The sequence below is a fragment of the Ahaetulla prasina genome, chromosome 6, assembly GCF_028640845.1.
Source record: "Ahaetulla prasina isolate Xishuangbanna chromosome 6, ASM2864084v1, whole genome shotgun sequence".
NCBI lineage: Eukaryota > Metazoa > Chordata > Lepidosauria > Squamata > Colubridae > Ahaetulla > Ahaetulla prasina.
The window spans coordinates 82,531,110-82,547,000 of NC_080544.1; the positions used below are offsets into that span (position 1 = coordinate 82,531,110).

At 40.4% G+C, this 15,891-nt stretch overlaps 1 protein-coding gene across 10 annotated transcripts in view; it reads left to right on the top strand.

Moving 5' to 3' along the window:
* Positions 1-87: 87 nt before the first annotated feature.
* LOC131200689 (uncharacterized) overlaps positions 88-15,891 on the top strand; it is a 278,336-nt gene continuing 262,532 nt past the window's right edge. For 2 of the 10 annotated variants that reach the window (XM_058187834.1, XM_058187835.1), the window contains exon 1: positions 88-268. In XM_058187834.1, the coding sequence (XP_058043817.1) occupies positions 141-268 (128 nt within the window). In that variant the 5' untranslated portion in view covers positions 88-140. The remainder of the gene's footprint in view (positions 269-15,891) is intronic. The other 8 variants (XR_009155681.1, XM_058187833.1, XR_009155685.1 and 5 more) reach the window with 5 other exon arrangements.

Here is a 15,891-nt window from a genome sequence, read left to right on the forward strand (position 1 = left end):
CTCTTTGCTGTACCGCGGAGCTTACGCTCGCGAGGATCCCTCCGCCGCCGGCTCCTGCCGCCGTTTCCCAACGTTGGGTTTGGGGCGGAGGGATACGCTGTACTGCGCGTGGGGGAGAGGAGAAGGAGCTGCTTGCGTTGATGTTATTAGTGGGGAGGGGATTGCCGGACCCCGGCTGGCTCTGTCTGCACCGTAGCTGCTTCTGCGGGCGAGGATTCGTGGCAGCTGCAGAGCAACTGAATGTGGGTAACGTGGACTGGAGGAAAAGGTGGGGTGGTCGGTTCCTGGGGATGTGTGTGGAACTCTACCTGGATCAGCTTTGATCTCAGGCTTTGCTGTGCAATGCTCCTCCTCCCTTTCAGCGCTGCTTTTTAAAGTTGGTTGTGGTCATATTAGAGCTTTGCTGCCCTTGAACACCTGCACGGCCAAACTTCCATTCTTGCGGGGTTTCCGTGTGGCATTGAAGGGTTTTGTTTTTTTGTTTTTTTTGCATTCTTACAGCTATTTCCAGCAAACAACGCTCTGACTAAGCGTTGGGGAGGTGGGGGGAGCGCTGATCTTAAATCCGAGTAAGATCAATGAGTAACTACTGAGGGTGCAATATTGCGGATGTCTGCATAGGAATTCTTTGTATGCAGCGGCGCTTTCCGTGAACCCGTTAGTTAGGGTGATGCAGAAACTATTACTAAAGAAAAGCTATTTTGATTTCTAAATTATTTGTTATTCGTGTTAATCATGTAAAAAGCATATGGACTTGAAATTAATTGCTCTCTGAAACAAGTTGCTCAACTTCAGGTGAGACGCTTGCTTTCAAGAGAAAGGGTATGAAAGGATATTTTTGCAGGCTGAGGGTATCCCGATGTGGATTTCCTTTTGAAAAGCTTAGAAGGAGATTGGCCCCAAAATAAATTGTTTATAAATATTGTCTGTTAAGAGCCAGAATCCATAAATGATTGTCTAAATAGCCAGGAAATAACTAAAGAACATGCATTCTGACATTAGTTTACTTTCTTAACTTTCCTCCATAAATAAATGGGGAACCTCTAATGAAAGAGAAAGCTTAGATTGTTTATGTACTGTGTTACTGGTTAACTTTTCAGCCTGAATTATAAAATTTGCAGGATAACATGTTGATTTACCCCATATTATTGTGACTTTCCAATTCAATTTCTCATTAAAGTAAGAACAAATCATTTGTAGATTTGTTTCTCTGTTATACCAACATTCCTTAGAGTAATTGCACTATCAATGATTGTGAAAGAATGTTAATCCGATATGAAACTTAAATACTTTGTACTTAAGCAAATTGTGGTTTTAAAGCTGTTATACTTGGCTGGAAGTACATCCTATTTTGCAATTAATTGAGATTACATCTAGGCCTCAGTCTTTATTAGATTGATAACTTTGTGAGAACCACAAACCACTTAAACCAAAAAACTGACATGTAAGGTTTCCACTTGATGCATCTTATCCTATGACCAAAAAAGGAAAGATTCAAAACAAGACTAAAACAAAATGGCCTAAAGAATAACAGGGATTCCACAGTGTCCTTGTTCCAGGGTCTTTGAGAACAATCAAGTCTTCAATAATTTCCTAAATAACAACGTAAGAGTGGGAATCACATGAATTCTCCAGAGGACAGAAATTTTAACAGAATGGGCACATTCCTTAGTCCTTCAAGATGTCATAATTGAACATACCCACCCTGCTAAACCAAAACTGGACATGGATGCAGAGAAGTCCTATATCTGCCAGCTCAGAAATAAATTCCTTTATTCCAAGCAACTTACTTTCAAATTAAGATGCTACAGGATTTCAGTTTTCATTGTCTCTTCAGTGCAGCACCAGAACTCTTTAGATTTCACAATCCAGTTCAGAGAGGTTGTGGTTATTTCACGAACAATGTTAGTCCATTGATTTTGGGTAGATCATATATTTATCTAGGATTATATTTTGGCATGACCATGGAAATCATAAGTAGATAACTTGAGGGTTCTTCAGAAGGGTCTTGAAGATGGAAGGCAAAATTTTATATGCAAGGTCAGTAGGAATCTGCTTGTTTGCTTGACCAAGCTAGACCAAGACTAGCTTCATAGATTGTAATTTCTAGTTAGGCTTGCTTTTTTAAAAGTTTTTTTAATCCTACCTTTATTATTTTTATAAATAAGGTGGTGAACAATCTAGTCCATCTTGTCTCTACAACAAACCTGTGAGGTAAATTGGGCTGGGAGAGAATGACTAGCCCAAAGTCACTCACTTTGTTTTCATGCCTAAACCAGGACTAGACCTACAGTCTTCTGCTTTCTAGCCTGATACCTTAACTGCTCTATCTTGCCTCTCTCTTAGAAACATTAAAGTTTGTCTCCCAAGACTGATCCTGTTATTAGGATGTGGAAGTTGACTCATCCTGTGATTGAGGCATTAAAAACTATCCTTGTATTTATTTGTTTTTAACCCCCCTGCAGATGGTAAAAGCAAAGGATTCAACTTAGACACTCTGTCTCAAACAGCAAAATATTTTGAATATTTCTCCTTCAAATGTTTTTCAAGGAGGAAAAGAAAAGTACACAATTTGTTGTCTGCGCTGTGTTTTGTCTGCGCTGTGTTTTGTGCAATGTTTTATCACACAGTAGATTTTTTTGTGACTGTATTGGAAATTAAACTGATATGTAAAGAGTACATAAAAGCATAGATGAGATAGAGATCCTGTGTTCTAAAATGATCAGTGTATTTCTAATGTTAATTTTTCTAACAGTTCTTTGTAAGCTTGGAACTAGTATGTAAGTAAACCTACACTGACTCTTTCCTTCAAATATGCCATCAATTTCAGCTACTATAATTAGCTTATGTTAGGCCAAGATTTCTTACTCATAAAGTTAAATCATCATATTCCCCTGAGTCAGTAACAATAATATCACTTACAGGAGTGGATTTGAAATCTCGGGGTGGTTCATATTTATAGTACTTTATTTGAGTAGTGCTCTTTGATACATTTAGGATTCACAGAAATGGTACAACTGTAACCAATCATTATCAGTAAAATATAATTTTAAAACAAATTTAATGATATAACAGCAGTGTAGAAGTACTACATATATTGACTCAGTGACTGAAAGAATCTAGTACAGTGATGGCAAATCTTTTTAGCACCTAGTACCGAAAAAGTTGCACGGAAACGTCGCATGTGTGTGCTTGTTGGGGCCATGCTTTAGAAAAGCCGAACTTCTAGCCTTTCTTGACATTTTTATTTTGAAGGAATCCTTAAAATAATTTTCAGGTCTTGAGAAGCCCCTGAATAACATGCACACAGACATACAAAACCCCAAACATAATCATTCACTTTTCCATAACCTACATTTTACAATATGTATAAAGTAGTGAAAGTGACCTTGATGGAGATATGAAAAAGCTGTTGCCTAGGCAAAAAAGACTAAAACATTTTTTAAAATCCAGAATGTCCAGATAACGTTCAGAAAGGACACAGGCAAACCCCTCCCTAGTTGGCTGAACTATAAGGATGAGGAGAAGATAGCAGAATCAGACTTGTAAGGCTTTGTAGTAAAGCCAATCTCAGTAAAAGGGCTTTTGGGTTTCCTATGTAGTTGATTTCATGGTCTGACCCATCTAGTGGGACTGAAACAACATTTATAGCCGCAGCAAAGTAGAAGGCCAGCTTCTGGGTTGTGTGCATAAAGCCTCCCATCACACTGAGCGCTAGCATTGCACGGTGGTAAAAGAAAGAAAGATATTTTAGCCACTTGTAATTACACTGTCCCACAGAACCCCTATTGCTCTCTCACAGAATGCCAATTGAAAAGAGCTGTTATAGCGGGTGCATTACATTAATAACAAAAACAACATGGAGATAACCTTCAAGAAGGTCTGCAACAATAATTACATCTCAGACCAGAAAGACAGGACAGGGTGAGAAGGAATTTTTGTTTCTTTCCTGATCAAGCCCATCTAGAAGAAGTGACAGCTTAAGACTTGTTTGAGTCAAACCTGGTGACCTTGGGCACAGCCACATGGTTTTCTTGCCAAGCCTGTGTGAATGATTTTGCCTTTGTCACCTTCTGGGATACTTTTTCATCTTTCTAGTCTAGCCTAACTTTTCTTGATGGCTTCCATTCATACATTAACTAGTAGGTGTGTCTGCAGGGAGGCGCAGGGGCGCAAGCAACAACAGAAGTATTGTACTAGTGTGCCACAAGCTTTGTCCATTTGAGCATACAAAAGAGCCAGAGCTTGCAGTTGATGTTACTGTCATCATTTTGACAAGTACAGCATATCCTGTAGACATCTTTGCCATCTAGTTCCAGTTCTGCTTGGCACTTTGAGATTCTCCAAGGTCACTTAGGTGTTGTTTCGTACCTTTGGAAACAAAACCAAACAATCTTAAGAAGAAAATCACAGTTTGTTGTGAATCATTAAGTTGCCACTGAGGCCATTTATTAAATGGATTACCGAGGTAAAACTTGAACAATGGACTTTGTATCATTTGTTCTGGGATGCAAGCTGCATATAACATATAAATAAATGAGACATCGGCATTTTTTAAAAAATGAGAAGCATATTGAAAGAAGAGAAGTGTTGGAACAGAAAATATAATGGGTGCTACAGAGGGAGGGGGTCTTGTAATATACATGTACCTATATCAAATTTTGGATTCTGTTTGGACTGGAAGTTTTATTATTGTGACTCTGAATTAACAAGAATTCCCAAACATTGCTTTTTCTTTTTAAGTGCTAAGGCTGTTTTACACACATTCACATGTTAATTTTTTCTTTTTAATTACTGTGTGTTTTTATAAGCACTAGTTCCCAATACTGTTCATGAAAGCAAACCTTTAGAAGGCTACTGTCTGAGAGATTATCAGAGGTAAGATACAAGAAGTAGGGTTACTAGATTTAGGCTGCCCTTAGATGTCAGCACAGAGAAAACTTGTTGCTTCTATCTCGGAGTTCTCTGGATTCTTCCAGCCCAGATCAGATAGCTAGTTGTAGGTTAATCTGTATAAATTTAGTGAGATTATTATGCGCACAAAAGTAGAAAGATTCGGCACTATACACAATGGAGGAATGATTGGTGAAGATAATGGAACTTGTGGTGATAGCTAAATTAACTTCCTTGATTACGGAGTCGACAGTATGTTTATTGCTGTCTAGAAACCCCCTATAGACGTTTTGCTCAAATGGAAAAAAATGAACATACGATTTATAGTTTTGATGATTAGAAAAAAGAAGTAATAAGAGGGTTTTTTTCTTTTTGTAACTAAAGAATAAGAGATTAAAACTGGAAATTTTATTTCTTTTCATTCTTTCCTTTTGCATGTTTTGTCTTCTTTCTTTTCTCTTTTCCTTTCTTTTCTTTATACTTTTGTAAATTTTTATCTTTTCAAAACTCTTGCTTCATATATTTTACCTCCTATTTAGAGTTGCCACAGATGTAACTTGGGTCTTTCTGCATTTAAACACTGGACCTCTTTCGAAGTATAAGCCTTTCTGATAATCAGCCATATTGTGCCTGTGGTGTGGCAAAGTAGAGAGTTTGGTGCTCTGCACAGTATGCCCCCCCCCCCCCGCCCCCCGTCTTAACATCACAATTGGTGATGGAGATGTGACAAACTCTTTTCCACTCTATCAACGTCATTGGATAAAATGCTGATAGACCTACTCCTTTGCGCCCCCCTCCAAAGAAAGGACACAGCTGCCAATTACAGTGCGATTTGTATAATTATACTGTTCTTTGTGTTGCATGCTAGAGAAGTACGTTCTGGGAGGCCTCATCCTCCCTCACCAATCTGCCATACGGAGGCAACAGTCACATAGTTTAGAAGATTGTTTTAAGAATTGCTAAGATAATAGACATGGATTGCTCGAAAACTATAAATGTCTTATATAAATGGTAGGTATTTTGACATGTCATGTTAATAGCGTTTGTTTAATTAACAGACACAAAATAAATGTGATAGATTACTTACTACCTGCATACACTGCACATTTCAATGAAAGTTCCTCATATATTGTCATCTTGTCCTCTAGCAAAATTCCAATGCAAGTTGCTTATGATCTCCCTAAAAAGGTAGCCACATCTGAAATTCTGAGAACCTGTCCTGGTGTCCATTAGGAAGATGGTTTCCTGGCCAGGTGAGCACAGCTGCCAACAAAGTACTAGCATAGCTGCCCTGCAAGACCCAGAAATTTGATTGGAAACAAGTTTGATTTTCTAGCATGTTGCTTTGCAACAGGCTAATTTCATTGTGGAATCAACTAGAGCAGGAAATCTGGAAGCCTCTAATAGTATATTTGGCACTGTATGAACACTATGTCAGAATATGAATAACTTGTACAACATAGAGAAAGGGGACAGGAGAGTTAACACATGCCATGCACATGAACTTTGTGCTTCCTTGTGCTACCTGTCAGGAATGTGAACACATTGCCTGAAGAGGATGCGGCTTCTGGTCTCAGCACCCAAAGATGCTTTTTTAAGAGGGTTGAAGAAGCTTCTGGGATAAGAAGCAAAACATCTTCAAAGAAAAATCAGAAAGTCCAGTTGCCTCTTGAAAAAGCACCTTTGGGACAACCATGACCTGGATGACTGAGAATCACCATACACTGAGAATCTCCTGAGACACTTCTGGTCTCAGGCTTCATCCTTGGCATTTTCAAGTAGAATTCAGAAAGGCTGTGGTCACATACTTCACGTGTCGCTATCAGTAGGAAGTATTGAGTGATAAGATCCAATATTTTACCTGAGTACATGCTGCACTTAAGCCATGGTTTGTTTAAACTGTGATTTGTTGAAAAATTTACAATGGCTGGGTACACCCAATATTTTAAGCCAGCATTGAGGAAACTGCATTATGACTTATTGCAGTGTACAAATACAGACAGCAGAATTTGATATCTGTAAAATGCTTGCAAACAGCTTGTCTACAACAGATTAGTCAGCAATTTTAAGGTTAAGCAATATTGTACAGTAAAATACAAATATGTAAAGCGCATCAATTCAAAGCCAAGTCAATAAAAGCATTATGCAAAGCTTGAAAAATCAAAACTTGAAATTCATTCAAGATGTTACAGTTGAAAGCGGAAAGGAATAAAGGGCTAGAGAAAGAGAAAACCATTTAGGGTATCGGTTGGAATCTCTTATAAAAAAAACTCTTCCATATTCAGAAGAAATTACCTTAAAATTCTAACGCTTTTTTCCTAATTTCGTGCCATCCAGATATGTTGTGACGATTTCCAAAATTCCTCTCTAGAACGTTGAAAGGCATTCTAGATCAAATCTTTTGGAATGCACCAATTTAGAAAAAGTAGCTTTAGATAGTACAGGGCATTTAGCCCTGTGGAAGTTATGGGCAGCTCAGTGGTTGAGATAAGGTCTCTCTTTTTTACAAATTTACAAATAAAATAAAAATCAAAGGGAACAAAACAACAATTTGGAAAGGGTCTTACTGTTAACCTTTTACAGAGTAGTTGGCACAACATCAATTTCTAATTTTTAATTTTTAATTACATAAAAGTCACTAGCAGAGCTGTAAGAAAATAAAAGCTTACTAGCCATATAGGAGGAGGTCCAAAAATACGCATAGAACTTAAATCGATAAATATATGACAGAGTAGGAAAAAGAAGGAAAAGAAGTTTTTTCTTAAAAAATCCTTTAGATTAAATTTAAGAAGATTGAGTAGTCTAATAAAAATTTACTTATTTACTTACTATAGCCCCACCATTGCTGCTAAACAAACCAGTTGTTAAATGAGTTGCCCCATTTTCTGACGTTTCTTGCCAGAGTTGTTAAATGAATCACTGCAATTAGTATCACCATTGTTAAGTGAATCTGGCTTTGCCATTGACTCTGTTTGTCAGAAGGGTTCAAAATGTAATCACATGACCTCGGGACACTGCAACAGGCATAAATATATGCCAGTTGCCAAGCATCCAAGTTTTGATCATGTAACTGTGGGTTACAACAGTCATAAGTTTGAAAAAGAGTTGCAAGTCACTTCAATGCCATTGTAACTTCAAATGGTCACTAGACAAATGATTGTAAGTCTAGGACTACCTGTATTAAAAATTAAGCAAAAATACAGTAAGTGATGTGTATAGATAGAACTGTGATGGCAAACCTATGGCATGGGTGCCCAAAGTGGCATGCAAATCCATGTCGCCTGGCACACGCAGCCTTGCCTGTTTCTCTTCTGGGTTTCTGGTGCACATGTACACGTGACAATCAGCTGTTCTTCGCACGTGCAGCAGTGCCGAAAACTGGAGTGCCCATGCACACCGGCCAGCTGATTGTCAGGTGCGCATGCGTGCCAGAACCCAGAAGTTTGGCTTTTCCGGAGCACGATACCTTCGCGTGCGTGGCAGTGCCAAAAACCAGCCTGCGTATGCGCACTGGCTAGCTGATCGTTGGCCGCGCATGCACACTAGAACCTGGAAATTCGGCTTTTCTGGAGTGTGGCCCAAATGAGCGTGCGTGAAGGTTCGCCATCACTGGTATAGAAAGTGCTCCAGACTTTATTTCTTATATATGGACATACTTAAGGTACTTCATCAGTGCTTTTGAAAAGTTATGCGTTAGGAGTAAATTGACATAACCTTGCTCTGAGGCCATAGCTCAGCTATGTTTGCCCGTAGATAGAGGCCCCGGGTATGGTCATTTTTCATTTCACTACGATAAAACAAAAAGAAAATATTCTACAGCTGTAATTGTAATTGAAGACAACCCATGCTGCATATTTTTAAAATCCAAAAATGTTGTATTTTAATAAAAGACATGATTTTTCAATTGGCTTTTCCATTTAAATTAAGGAAAACAAAAGGCAGCCTAGAAGCATGAGCCCAAAACTCTTTTTCTACAGGAGATGTAGAGCGAGATATATAGGAGGGCTTTTAAAGCTGGTTTTGAAAGATAAAACCAAACTTAGTGTGTGAGGCAGGACATACAGTTCAAAATATATAATATATTACAATGGATTTTGTGTGTAAAATATTAAGTTAAAAACTTTGTATTTGTTCGGTTAACTTGAGTTATCTTATGTATGTGTGCTATTTGGAGATACTGTTATGTGGCCTAAGACATTTTTAGAGGATGTTGGAAAAAGCAACAGATCCCAACATTGGAGCGGAAGGATGGTAATTCACAGGAATTCAGGAAATCGTCATTCAAAGAATTGTTTTAGGCTACTGATTTTCTACTAGATTCGAACACTAGGTTCGAATCCCTAGTGCCACATAATGGGGTGAGCTCCCGTTACTTGTCCCAGCTTCTGCCAACCTAGCAGTTTGAAAGCACACAAAAAATGCAAGTAGAAAAATAGGGACTACCTTTGGTGGGAAGGTAACAGTGTTCCGTGCCCCTCTGGCGTTTAGTCATGTGGACCACATGACCACGGAGACGTCTTCGGACAGTACTGGCTCTTCGGCTTTGAAACAGAGATGAGCACCGCCCCCTAGAGTTGGGAATGACTAGCACATATGTGCAAAGGGAACCTTTACCTTTACCTTACTGATTTTCTTTAATAATGTGATGTCTTTATATCCAGGAGAGGATATTTAGATATTTTAAATCGGCCAGTAAAGGTAAAAATATCTGTTCAATTCCATTTTCATATTCATTCTCTTCCCCCCACACACACACATACACACATCCTTTTCATTTAATTTTTGGCTATGTCAGAACGCTTAAATACATCTCAGTGTTTCCCTGCAGTCTAGGACTGTTTCACAACTACATTATTCTAGCATTACAATGCCTCTAGTCAATCTTCCCTCTGTGCCTCTTTCTCCTGAGAGATAAGAGAAGCACAAGGCAAGGTAACCAGCATAGCTGCCCACAGTGGATTCACCTGATTTATAGCCTTATTCTAGGCATGTTCTAAAATGGATGTTAAAATTTATAATCACCACATCCTGGCTACTGTGTGGTTATTTGGACAGTCAATAATATATTCAAATCTATGAATAATACATGCTATGTTTGATCAGCCACATACATAAATTGTGGCCACGGTTGTTGTTAAGTGAATCCCATCCCTGCAAAGCAAATCTGGCTTTCTCCATTTTGTTAGGGAAGTGTGCAAATGGTGATCACATGACCCTGGGAAGCTGGGACTGTCATAAAACTGTGATTGTCATAAAACTTGCCAGTTGCCAAGTGGCCAAATTTTGATCATGTGACTAGGGATCCTGCGACAATCATAAATGTGAGAACCAGTCATAAGTCATGTTTTTCAGTGCCATTGTAACTTTGGTCACTAAAAGAATGGTTGTAGGTTGAGTAGTATTTGTACCCCAGTTACTTACACACAATGCGAAATCTGATGCAAGTTTGCAAGTTGTGGCATTTGAATAATTATGTTATCATGAAATTTGTACTGCTTGCATCCATGGTCAGAGGATCCCACAGGGCTGTTAAGGGAGACAATGACAAAAGCAGTGTTGCATTGATGTAGTACACCCCACTCCTTTGGATATACATCAGGATACAGGTAGAACTCAACCAATGACCATAATGAATACTGCCCATTATGATCTCATGTTGTGATGGTCATTAAGCGAGGTGCCTTTATGTTCGCCTAACTTAACAATACCCATCCATGCTCTCCCCATTATGGTCATTAAGTGACCACGCTAGTCATATAAGATACATAAGATCCATTTGATCTTTACCTGGTCAGTCATCATTCCCTTCCATTTAGTTGTTATTTCAGTATTTGGATTTGCCACCTTCTATGTTGCTTTTCCTAGATGCTTCCATTCCAAATGCATAATGGAAAATTGGGGGGCATTTTTCTTTCTTTTTTTTAAAAAAAAATCTAGATTAAAATATATTCTTCCCCTGTATATAAGACTGAACTCATGCCATCCTCATTGTGTGTGAGAAGTCCTCTTTGTAGAACGTTGCCTTTGGACAATTCTGAAGATGCCCCCAGCAGCATTCAGAGGCTAGAGAAGGTAGTTTCTCTGTTTCCCATAAACATGGTCTTTAGCTCAGAAATACACCCTTCAATGGCAGTTTTTACTCTGATCAAAAAAGTTGTTTACTACTGGAAAATAAATAATCATGTTAACTGCACTTATTTAAACTAAGCAACATATCGGTAACTATTTAAAATTAGTCAAACTTAATATTTTTCCTGATCCCACCCGCTACTTTGTCCCGAACTTACCTTTTTGTTGGAATGTGATCCATGGCATGCTATTTTAAAACCAGTTTAGTCTCAGAGCAAAAAAGGTTTGCAATCCACTAATTTTCCTTGCTCTTTCCTCTCCTGATTATTAAGAGCAATTAACTGTTGAGATTATTCAAAAGCAAATACTGTTAATAACTTCATAATTGTGGTTTTTTCTCCCCTCTAGTGTTTTATGCCTATTGGTTGAGGAGATTGGTGCTTTCCAACAACTGATGAGCTTGCATACAAAGCTTGTTCTGATGTAGTTACTGTACTGTGCATCAAGCTGTTAGACTCGAATTCTTCTCCCTAAAATAGGAACTTGCTTGCACATAATGCCGAAAAATAATTAAGGGTTACAAAGCAAACTTCTGCAAATCTTTGTATTGTACTTTTTCATTTTTTCCTTTAGGTTGCAAAATACATAACAAGAGCCTCAGAAGTATTCAATTCTATTTTTTTATTGTTCTTTGATGTGCCATTTAAATGTAACACATCCAGAGTTATTTGCAAAAGCAAACCTTGTCTTTGAAGAAAAAAAAACTCTTCAGATTTTAGGATTCAAGAGCTACAATAAGCTGTGCTTAAATCATAAAGGGATATATTCACTTTGGCCAGTCAGAGGAAGGTGACTGCCATATGTCTTTTTAACTATAAATTGTAGACTACTGTTATATGGAAATTTCAGTTTTCTACATTGAGAGATTTTTCCCCCATGTTAAAACATTTGATCTTAAGAACCCTCACTTGCTAATTGAATAGGACTATGCAGAAATTATGTTATCGAATGTTCCATTCTAACCCTCAAATTCCATTCTAAGCATTTTCTAGTTCGAGCATTCTGTGATGAAGCTTCCCTAGACTTCCCTGTGAGAATTAGGCCTTTGTGTAATCTAATCCTTTTTAAAACCATCAAAACATGTGGCTGTCAACATGTTTTGGTTTGTTTCCCTAAGTTAATATATTACGTAAAAATAATCTCACTGCTTGTCAGCTTGGTTTAGTATTACAACTTTTCCCCGTCTGATCTATGTACAGTTTAATAATTGTCATATTTCCAACTACCTGTATTAAGAAAAGCCCTTCCCAACATCTTTGTTTTTCTCTGGTTGGTTTTCTGTTAGATGAATTCATGCATGGACATATAGATGTATTTAAGCGTTTATGCCTGAAGAAAAGGAGGAACTGTACATGGTATTCTAAAGATAGCTGTTTTGCAGATCTATATCACAGCTATTATTATTAACCTAAAACAAGTCAGCCCTTTTTCCTAGATCTACAGCAAAAAAGTGGGATAATGAAGGAAGACAAAGCATACAAATCTAGATCTGGATTTGTTTCAAGCATATAAAGAACTGAAGATCCTGAAGGATGGTGAATTTTCAACTGTTGTTTCAGTCACCATATACTTTTTGAACCGGTGTGGTGTCTGTGAAGTACACATTTTCCTGCTGGGAACTTGTGACTCCAGCCATGGGTATCACTCTGTCCTGTAGCTCTATGGACCGGGTTGAAATTGAAGAGACGCCCCCTCTGATGACACTCCCGGTTTCAACTCGGTCCAGAGCTCGTTCGGATGGAGTTTTGGGTTGCTCTTGGAAGTTTGTGATTTATAGCATTTCAAGGTTTCTTCACTTTAGCATTTGAAGTTTAACATCAGCTGGGCAGTGGGAGTTAGTGCGGCCGCCATTAGGCAACAGCTTACGGCATACAGATCGCGTTAGTGAGCTCCCTTGTTGTGAGGCTTGAGGCTGCAATCCTTTGGAAAAGGTATTGGAGGGCTCCTCAGCGACAGAGACGGCGGCTGCGAGTGGAGCCGCTTCATTAATTGGTGTCTTTTTGCTCCGGCGACCCGTTTAACAGGGTATAGCGGGGTGCAAAGAAGCTGTGACTGAGAATATTTTTTCGGCTGCCCAGGCAACAACAGGATCTCCTGCCTGTGAGTAGGATTCAGGGAAGGTGGAGAAATACCATGGCTGGTTCTGGCGTTGGAGGTTTCCCGCCATTTTAAAGAACCATTATAGGCAGCCAGGCTCAGTGGCCATTTTTGGGAACCAATTTAGCCATGAGGAAAGTGCTGTCATAGGGCTCGATGTTCAGCCCTCCAGTACAGCGGAGTCCTCGGAGCCAGCCACGGCACCATCTGGCACTGGCCTCCAAGGTGAAGAAGCTCATTGCCTGTTTATATGGCCAAAGTGCAGCCGGGTCGGGCTGCTAAGGCCATTTTTTATAGCCACGAGTTCTGATAACAGTCAGTGACTAATAACAGGCATTCCGTCTCCAAGCAGCTGGGCTTGGCTTGCAACGGAGGAAGGCTATCAGAAAGGAGTTTTTACTTCCCTGCATTAAAGTTATTTATATATATATATATATATATATATATATATATATATATATATATTCCTGCCTACCAAACATTGGAATTAATTTTTCTTATGACGTTGGAAGACGCTACGCATTCACAGGGGGTCTCAAGTAGCAGATCCAGGCATCATTATTATACAACTAGAAGAGGAACCACTGAAGTGGCAGCAAAAATTAAAGCCAAGGCCTTGGCACTTAAGTGACCATCCAAGGCTCAAGGAAAGGCTGAGAAACGCCTTCAAACCACTTTAGAAAGGTAGGTGGAAAGGAGCCTTAAGGCGGCGGAAAAGAGGAAATGTTTAGCAGTCAACACAGTGGTTTCACATAGGGAGATGGCATCAGGGGACAGGTCCTTGTCTCCAACGCCTTCTATTTCTATGCACCACACAGGGGCCCTGTCTCCAGCGCCCGGAGGTGCAACCCTGATACAGGGGTACAGCCTACTCCGACTCCACCAACATTTGCTCTTCGTGTCTACTGGGTCAGTACCCAATCCTACTGACATGCCAGCCCTGATTCAGCAATGGATAAATCAAGCTGTGCAGAGAGGTTTTGAGGCTGGTAGGCAGGCAAATAAGAAGGCTGGCCAGGGACCTGAGATGCCAATAAAACAAAAAAGACAGGGGGGCACTCAGGCAGCTAGACAGGAGACGGAGTTAACTTCTGATTCGTCTGGGGCAGATTCAGGATCTGAGGACTCCCTCTCTCTAGAAGAGGGGGAGTGGGAACAGAAATTATCGGAAGAGGAGGGCATGCTGGCAGATCAACCCATATTTAAAGGATTGTTCCAGCCTCATCTCTTTAAGCCCCTCCTTATTAAGACCAAGGTGTCCACGAGGCAAGGGACTCCTTCTGAACCGATAGCCGGTGCCTCTAATCAGGATCTGGCACAGCTCTTGTTTTCAGAGCCAGCCATTGAAGCGGAGACTATTCCCGCTCCAGTTGGTTTTGGATGTCATTCAAAAACTGGGCATCTCCAGGTGCTTACCCCAACATGACATCCTATGACCGATGGTTTTATAATCCATCACCGGATCTGATGGAGCTTCTGAAGTTTCCAGAGGTGGATGAGCCGGTGTTGGCCTTATCGTCGTCTTCACTGCGTATTTATGGTTCAACTATTGCCTTATACATTGTAAACCGCCCTGAGTCTTCGGAGAAGGGCGGGGTATAAATGTAAACAAAAAAAAAAAAAAAACTTGGCGGACGTTCAGTGTTTGGTGCATGGGGAGGAGGATCAGGCCTACTAAAATCAGGGTACCAAAGCTACTTGACTTCTTGCAAGCCGGGTTGGAGAAAGGGTTGTCACCAGCTACCCTACGTAGACAAGTAGCAGCTATTGCACCTGTCTTAGCCTCTGGGAATTGACTTTCGGTGACTCAGCATCCGGATATATGACTCACTCTCAGATAGGCCGCTAATTTGAGGCCAGCAGTAATTCACCGCTATCCCACTTGGGATCTTCCAAAGGTCTTGCAGGCACTTACTAGAGAACCCTTTGAGCCTCTTCGGTCAATTCCTCTGCGTTTCTAGTGGCCATTACTTCGGCCATTACTTTCTAGTGGCCATTACTTCGGCCAGACAAATATCTGAGCTGGCTGCGCTCTCAGTGCGGCAAGACTTGTGTATCTTCCAGTCCAACAGGGTGGTCTTATGTCTGGGCCCAGCATTTATGTCAAAGATAAATTCCTTGTTCCACAGGGCTCAGGAATTAGTTCTTCAGGATTTCTGCCCTGCTGTGTCTCATGACAGAGAGCGCCTCTGGCACAAACTGGATGTACGACGGGCATTAAAGATTTATATTAGGCGAACCCAGATGTTTAGATGTACGGAGGATTTCTTTGTTTCATATTTGCCAGCTACAATGGGGCAGAAACTCAGTGCTTCAGTGGTGGGCAGAATACTACGGGCTATTATTGCTCGGGCCTACGAGGCACAGTCTTTACCACGTCCCAGGGCGGTTACGGCTCATTTAACATGGAGTGCGGGCACAACCGCGGCCTGGGCAGCACAGGCATCAGTCGAAGAAATCTGCGGAACAGCGACATGGTCAATGCTATCGCCTTTCATTCGACATTATTGCCTGGACGCTTACGCTTCTGCGGAGGCAGCATTTGGTCATCGGGTGCTGCAGCAGGTTTTGGAGACGCCAACCGGAGGTGACCAGACGACTTCCCACCCTTGAGGACTACCAGCTTTGGTAAGTCCCATGGCTGGAGTCACGAGTTCCCAGCAGGAAAAGGGGTGTTGAAACTACCTGATACACCCATTTTCTGTTGGGAAGGAGTGATTCCAGCCCCACCCTAACTTCAGGGTCTGGTCAGGGGGACGTCCATGGGGTGTC